This window comes from Chanodichthys erythropterus, chromosome 21, assembly GCF_024489055.1.
Source record: "Chanodichthys erythropterus isolate Z2021 chromosome 21, ASM2448905v1, whole genome shotgun sequence".
In the NCBI taxonomy this organism is placed as follows: domain Eukaryota; kingdom Metazoa; phylum Chordata; class Actinopteri; order Cypriniformes; family Xenocyprididae; genus Chanodichthys; species Chanodichthys erythropterus.
In genome coordinates, this window is record NC_090241.1 from 19504441 (window position 1) to 19512702 (window position 8262).

Consider the following 8262-nt stretch of genomic DNA (forward strand, 5'->3'; position numbering starts at 1 on the left):
TCTTTCAGTCACGTAGTAGATTATGCGTTTACCTCCATCTCCGTTATCACGAAACCTACGACACACAAACACAGCATTGTTTATTTCATTTGTATATTTGTTTTGTTGCATTTATGTGTGCTATTGCTCATAATTTAATTGTTTGTTCTTATTTTGTTACGGACAGTTTACTACAATATTTGAAATGTATATGATTCAGGCTTGTAGTTTTTGCTGTCATAACCTTATTTATTATTTAATGTTATGGATCAAAAACAATGAAAATGATAATTAAGGTCTTTTTTATTATTATTATTTATTTATTACTTCATGGTGGGGCCAGTGCAAGTAAAAATTTGAACCACTGGCCTCTATACTTGAGCCCTGCTATACATGAAGAGCTTGTGTAAATGGAACTCCATGGAAATCTCAGTTCTTAAACTGATGCTTGGTCAAACATGTTAACAATACCACACCATTCACAGGGATACCAGACAAATGTAGATAAAGCTTGTGTTCCTTTCAACAAAAGTGGTTTCTACACATACATTTTTTAAACGCCAAAAGACAATCATGGATGTTGTAGTGTGAGGAATGTGTGTCAGACAGACCCTTCACTATTGGCTTTGTAGAGAGACAGTGGCAGGGAGCAAGCTGCTGCTGAACGAGCAAAAACAACATGCTACTCCGGAAACTAATTCTTGCTCATGTACACACACCTATGATGGATTCCTTTTAGTGAAACATAGATAGACCTATGGACCATAGGGCTGTATATTTCCAAGAATCTGGCGATACGATACGATACGCATCACGATACAGGAGTTATGGTACGATATATTGTGATACTGTAAGAAAGGCAATATACTGTTTTAGTTCATGTTTTTTAGAAAGAGGTTCTAATTTTAGAAAAAACTGACAAAGAACACACCACCATATGCATAAAACCTGACAAATAAACTTTATTTTATTTAATCAAGACAGTATTATTTGCATTTATATCACAAATCACTATTTTGTGCAATCTAAGTTAAGGGAAAATAAAGTGACTGCAGGATTATTTAGGTGTATGTTTTAATGGTTCATAGAATAGCAGTTTTTAATTTCTAAATTATTTAACAACAGAAACTCATCATAGTCCGTTCCATTACCGCACGACTTTTCCATATTTGATACTGTAAAGCTGCTTGCTTTAAAGCAGTCTTTTGCTTAAAGTGCTAGTTAAATAAACATGCCTTCACTGAAGTGCTGAACACAGCTGGCGCAAACATATCCACATTCGCTATGATCAGATGCTTTCTTTCAGCTGTCATTTTTATTGTGTGTTTATTTTGTTATTGTATATATGCAGTACATATTACTTATTCTATCGAAACTCTCAGATTCAATGGGTTTCCGGAGCATTGAATTTTAAAATTTTTTAAACAATCGACTCTTGTCGATCTCCATGTGGTTTCTTTAGTTGAAGCCAAAATGAGTCCACATGAGCTCGCGGCGGAAGCCGGAATAATTCTATCATCTTGTGAGCTGTGTTTGCTAATGCTAACGCCAGTGATGCAAGCGCCTTGCTCTTCTCCGCGTCAGTTTTACGTTCTGAGAGAACACTGCCATCTAGTGACTAGCGGTTGGAGTTAAACCAAACACAAAGCCACAAATCTTGGATGTAAATAAATAAATAAATATCAATACAGTGTTTTTGAGAATCGATACAGAATCGCCAAACATAATATTGCAATATTGACGTGTATCGATATTTTCTTACACCCCTAATAGACAACTGTAGTTCAGGCCATTGCATGAGGCACTGACTGCTATATTACTCAATCACTCCAGCACTGGAAAGAAACTGAAGCGAGTGAATCAATCACAGAACATTTAAACATTTCATGCTCAGCTGAGACCCTAACACTGTGTGAGATCTAGGCCTTGAAAAGCTAGAACACTATGTGCTGTTGCACCCATGAACAGAATTATGCAATGGCGATTGAGCATCTCTCGATCAAGAATCAACCATTTCCCTTCTCTCAGTCATCTGTTGAGCAGATAAGCCAAGACCTTGAAAGAAGGAGATTGAGTATTTTTCACAACTTTCACATGCTGACATCACACAAATTCTGCTACTTTAACAACTATAATTGCAGAACCACATGTCAAAAGAAGATAAAAAGTCAAGATAAACCAGGTCAAGATAAACCAAAGAAGTATTGGACGTTAAAAATGAAGCTTTAAATATATATGTGTACGTATGTATGTATATGTATCTCCAGGTATATACACACACGTGTACATATGTATAAAACACTAGGGGTGTAATAAAATTTACGGTTAAAAAAAAAAACAAAAACAAAAAAAAGTCGAACCGTGTATATATGGTTTGGTGAAAAAGAAAAATATTGTAAAATAGACAGAGTTCCACTAATGTATATTTCTGTCAACGGATACGCTCCACATGCATTTCACGTGAGAGTAGCTGTCCAATCTTTTGCTGAAATCACAGTTCCTCACATTGGTGTGTTGCAGTTCAGCATGGCAAGCGAAGGGGACAAGCCGCTGTGTCTGTATTAATTTCAGTATGTCGAGCAGGTAATTCAAAAGTTCGACTCATCCTTTGACCTCAAATATGGCTTATCATTTGAAACATGCAAGTAGTAGCAACTTTACTTGGCCGCTTGCTCTAACATTAACCTAGATAAATGTGCGTTATTATTAGGCTCATATCCAAGTGTTAGTGCGGATTGTGGATGCTGAAGTATAGCGTGCTTACTGCATGACATGGAGGCATTGGCGCGATCACTTGCATTTTTTCCTGATAACAGTGGAAACAACTTTTTGGTAATACATATAAGAAAAATTACATAATTCGAAACTAAAATAACATAAATTAACCAATCTGAATCAAAAAACAAATACTATCTGATTATGTAATCCATATGAAAGGTGCATTTTTCTCTAAAGGCTCGTCCACTATATGATGGCGAGTCAGTGTTGTCATCTTCATGTTCATTTTTGCAGCATCGTCAACTGCATCTTTTTGAAACCAGTTTATTAATAAATAATATGTGCTATTACTTGTAGTTTGATTACTTGTTCTTATTTTCTTTATTTGTAATTGACAGTGGTCCTTTTTTCATACCGAACCGTGGGGCTGGTACTTTTTCGATTTTTCGAAAAATAAGAAATGTAATGTTTTGCCTCAATTTTATTATTTTTTTAATCGAGAAATCACGATTTTGAATAAAAATGTTAGCAAGCATTACAATTAGGCATGTTGACAGTATAGCAATGATATCCGTTAGGAAAAGAAAATGATCTGACCACATGATGGTGCCGGCGTGCCTGATTAACCGCACTCATGTAATGCTCTATGAAAGTAGAACACATCGCTTCTTAAGGGAGTCGCACACTGTACGCGAAAATCGGCGCCACGCAGCGTCGCGTCTCTGACAACTCACAGGTATCGCACACCGGCCGCGCACATTATATACGCGCGAGCTCAATTTTGACTCGACTCCTGATAGAAAAGCTGCACAATGGGAGTGTTTTACGTCAACAGGGAAACGTTACATGCCTATGCTTTAGTATTTCGCACTGAGGTTAGTGTACATGGAAAAATGGCACAACAAAGCAAAAAGAAAGAAAATGCTACGTATATTATACATTTTTAGACTCTATTCAAGCTGTTAAACTTAGAATGTGAAACTGATGTATCTTGCAGCACAGGGTGAAGTCAGAATGTACATTAACGACGATTTGAGAGAAATATAATATACATTTAATGTAAAACAATGTACATGGCGCTCTGTGGCGCGGCAGGATTTTAAACAACTTCCTGAGTCGTTGCTGGGCGCCTCGGACAGGCGCCGAATGTCGCCGCCGGTGTGCGTACTCTCATAGAAAACAATGCGTTCGAATTTTAAAGACGTGGCGCGACGCTGCGCGGCGCCGAGCTACGTGTCCGGTGTGCGACCCCCTTTAGGTGGCTGTTCATTCAGAAATGCGTTATTGCGTTATAAAATGAGACGCAGGCAATGGAATGAGAAAAAAAAAGTTATTAAACATGAGTTTAACTTTTTTTAACTTGACCACCATGTTTTTAGAATGCTGTTTCAAGGGTGAGGCACAGCAAAAGATGTGAGACATGAGTGCAACAGCCAAACACGTCCGCCAAACATAAAAACAATAGGACAAATAGCGCAATGGAAAGCAAAAACCTGTAAGAAATACTACTGTATGTTTGATATTTCATGTTTACATGATGGTGACAGGCTGAAAGCTACTGTTTTTTCTGTTTTAAAGGTGCCCTAGAACCAGTTTTTACAAGATGTAATATAAGTCTAAGGTGTCCCCTGAATGTGTCTGTGAAGTTTCAGCTCAAAATACCCCATAGATTTTTTTTAAATGAATTTTTTTAACTGCCTATTTTGGGGCATCAACTATGCACCGATTCAGGCTGCGGTCCCTTTAAATCACGCGCTCCCTGCACTCTCCAGTTATTATCGCTCCATCTGCCATTTTTCGCTATTGTTCTTGCTTGCTTACCTAGTCTGATGATTCTGCTGTGCACAGATCCAAACGTTAATACTGCCTGCCTTGTGTAATGCCTTGAACATGGGCTGGCATATGCAAATATTGGGGGCGTAAATATTAATGATCCCAACTGTTATGTAACAGTTGGTGTTATGTTGCGATTCGCCTGTTTTTCTGAGGTCTTTCAAACAAATGAGATTTACATAAGAAGGAGGGAGCAATGGAGTTTGAAACTCAATGTATGTCTTTTCCATGTACTGTACTCTTGTTATTCAACTATGCCAAGGTAAATTCAATTTTTGATTCTAGGGCACCTTTAACAAAGCATTTGCTGTAAATAATAGCCTATAACTGGTGTTATTTATTGCTATTACTTTTTGGCTAAAAAATATTTAGCCTTTTTCTTATTTTATATTATTTCTGAGTATTATAGGATGTGTTTAAGATAAGTTTGTAATGTGTTTTACAACATTTGCCTTCATATTTCAGGCATATTTTCTGCAAAGATATTTAACAAATTGTTTTACATTTACACCATGTTGATCACTTCAGGTGTGGTGCACTTGGAATGGAACTTTTTTTAACCAGATTGTTAATAAAGAAAATGTTAATTGAATCATATTGTAGTTAAGTTTTAAAGTTGACTAATTAAACAGTAGGCTTAAAAAAAAAACGAAATCGAAATCGTGAATCGGTCTATCGTTCTGAAAAAAAAAAAGATTTTATTTTTTTGCCATATCGCCCAGCCCTACCGAACCATACCAAAACCATGACCATAAAACCGTGATACAAACCGAACCATGAGTAATTTGAACTGTTACACACCTACTAAACACACATGCTTATCATCACAAAGATGCTTTACTGTGATGTCAGTGCTTTACTGACACGTGCCTAGTGTGATGTCATTGACAACTGGATTCTTGTCCCGTGAAGATAGGCCGCCAAGGGGTTAAACACATTCCTCCTTCAATTAAAAGGAGAAAAAACACTCCATGTGATCAGTGAGTCTCTTCAGTCAATAACTGGGTTGACACAGTAAATGAAATAGTGGTGCATTCATTTCCAGGGAAGAGTGAGAACACTTAACTCACACGTGCTTCCCAAAGAGCGCTAACCCATCTGCTCAAGTCTCTGTGTGGTCTCTTTGTAGCCATTAGGTCCATTTAGAAACTTTCAAAAAGAAAAAACTAAGAAGTGAGAAATAGGTTTATTACTCTGTCACTTGGCTTAGACCATAAGCGTTGCACATCTACAACAAAACACTGTACTTATATTCACAAGGACTGATAACTGACTTAAGAATTTGATTTATCATTCAACACAAGCTGTATATTTTTGCTCACAATATGTAAAAAATAGCCTACTATTCACATAATTTCTGACAACAACCACAGAACCAACAAAAGAACTAATCACCAAGGAGCAAATGCACATTAGAGCCCTAAAATCACATTTGGATTGCCCTGGTGTCCAGGCAAAAGAAGCAGAGTAATCCAGGGATTATGGAGAAGAGAAACATGTTGTCTCTGAAGGACAGAGATCATGCACCTTTACTGATCTACAGGGCTAAAGCATGAGTCGGAGCATGATGTTTTTTGCTACCCAAACTAATGCAACTACATGACTAGTAGTGATAGAGTGATCAATCGGCCAGGTCAATTTATCAGTCAATATGTTTGCCTCCCTGTATTTACTCCCAGTGTCTGTTACAAAATCCACTGACAATCTTTCCAATGGATGATTCCTCCCCCAAAAAACAGCATCTATGACAACACTGGAATTGAGGGAAATGGCTTAAATATTTTTTGATCGAACTGATTTGATATAGTTTCCCACTGTGCATAGCCAAACCGGTATCACAGAACAAACCACAGACCAAGAGACTAATTTCTGTCATAACTTCATTTTGACAAAATGTGTAACAGCGATTTGCCTTAGTAGGGAAATTGAGTGAGTATTCTGTAAAATAAGTACTAATTGCATACTGTGCACAAATTCTACAGACATTTATGTTGGACAATAAAAAGCCCACAATGGTCGACCACTGGCTACTGACAAGTCCTTCAAAGGGACAGTTTACCCAAAAATGTACCCACTCTGTATGACTTGATGTTTTGAGAATTTTTTTTTCTCTCCATACAATGGAAGTCAATGTTCACCAAAACTATTTGGTGTCATTTGTAAAACTATTTTTGGCTAACTATCTCTTAATTTCAGTCTTTTCAATACAAGCAAAAAAAAAAAAACCTAAGAAACAGTCAAAAATAAATAAATAAATAAGCAAGTTGCAGCACTAGTATTTACTGGGTCATCTGCCCTGTCAAAGAGGTTGATGTCTGGACTGTGTCAGAGTGCACTGTAACCCTCACTTTTCCATTTGCAAACACAGCCAAATGTTCTACACTTGGATAAGATTTTTTTTTTTTTTTTTACAGTGTCATTTCTGTGAACCTCTAATGGTATTCAGTGCTGGAACCCTCAAATGCAATCAAACAACTCAATTTCTATATGATACATTGCTTAACAACAAATTACTGCACACAAGTACATCACAACCAGTAACATACAAAACTACTGTATTTAACTGTGCTTGAGCAGCAAGAAGATTTATAGTAAAAACTTGCATGAACTTGCAGTATGCAGTCACCTCCTCCTCCTCCCTCTCTGAGTTAGTTGACATGTCACTGACAGCCTGGGCCTCAGAAACAAAACTCTCACATTAACACTTTACTTTTAACCTTGAACCTTCCGCTAATTTACCCACACACCACTACTATAACAAGATGTTATAGCATTTAAAGGTCTGACATATCATTAACGTTGTTTACAGCGTAAAACTTAGCTGTTAAGTACCAAACCCGCATTTATTAGCTAAAATAGTCGTGAACCACCACTAGTCACCAATGTACATATTCATTAAACGTGTTATTATAAAGGTTAAAACCTATCCTGGATAGGTTTGAGTTCTGTAACACATAAGCCATTGTTTTGTTTTGTTTTTGAGAGTGAGAGTAACTTCAGACAGGTTTAGTGGCATAGCTAATGTAATATGACTAAGCCTGTTAGCTTAATACTCAAGCTAAACTAATGTCTCTGAACACTATTTTCCAGCAGCTTTACGTCAAGAAAATAAAAACAGCAAGAGCAGTAGCATGTCATCTAACCCAGAGCTGTGAATTCAATATTGTGGAAAAGACATGACTACATACTAATTTTGTTCTCTGACGCGCTAAAGCTCGAAGCTAACAGTTATTAGCTTGCAGTGAAGCCGCGGTGTATATATACACAACCCATATACACTGGCGAAAAACAGCTGAAAAAAAAACACAGCGCATTTCAGGGGGTTACCTTGTTTGTTCGCCTGTGCCACGTGAATAAATGCAATAAATAAAAGGCGCAGAAGTCCAACACATGATGATTTTGTTCGTGTTGGATGTGGGGAACTCTGTGTTGTGTCCTTGCTCGCCATCCTGCTGCTGTTTCTCTAGCCGTGCGCGCGTCGTGTGCGCGCTCATATAAACAGCGCTCACGAGTTCACTCAAGACAGGCACCCAGCGGATGCGAGGTGAACTACAAAACATTGTTACTATGTCAGTGCACTCAATAAACTTTTTTTTTTCTAATGAAAATGAGAATGACTTTTGAGAAAAATGAATAAAAAGATGTAAACTCACACAAAATAAAGACTTCTATGTATATTGTTCGAGTCATCCCCATGTTGACATCACATGACCAGCTCATTTAAATAATGTA

General features: G+C 37.3%; 1 protein-coding gene across 3 annotated transcripts in view; it reads right to left on the reverse strand.

Moving 5' to 3' along the window:
- Positions 1 to 7998, reverse strand: part of tmem131 (transmembrane protein 131) — a 43652-nt gene extending 35654 nt beyond the window's left edge. For all 3 annotated transcript variants that reach the window (XM_067372594.1, XM_067372595.1, XM_067372593.1), the window contains exon 1: positions 7858 to 7998. In XM_067372594.1, coding sequence (XP_067228695.1) covers positions 7858 to 7978 — 121 coding nt within the window. In that variant the 5' untranslated portion in view covers positions 7979 to 7998. The remainder of the gene's footprint in view (positions 1 to 7857) is intronic.
- Positions 7999 to 8262: the final 264 nt, after the last annotated feature.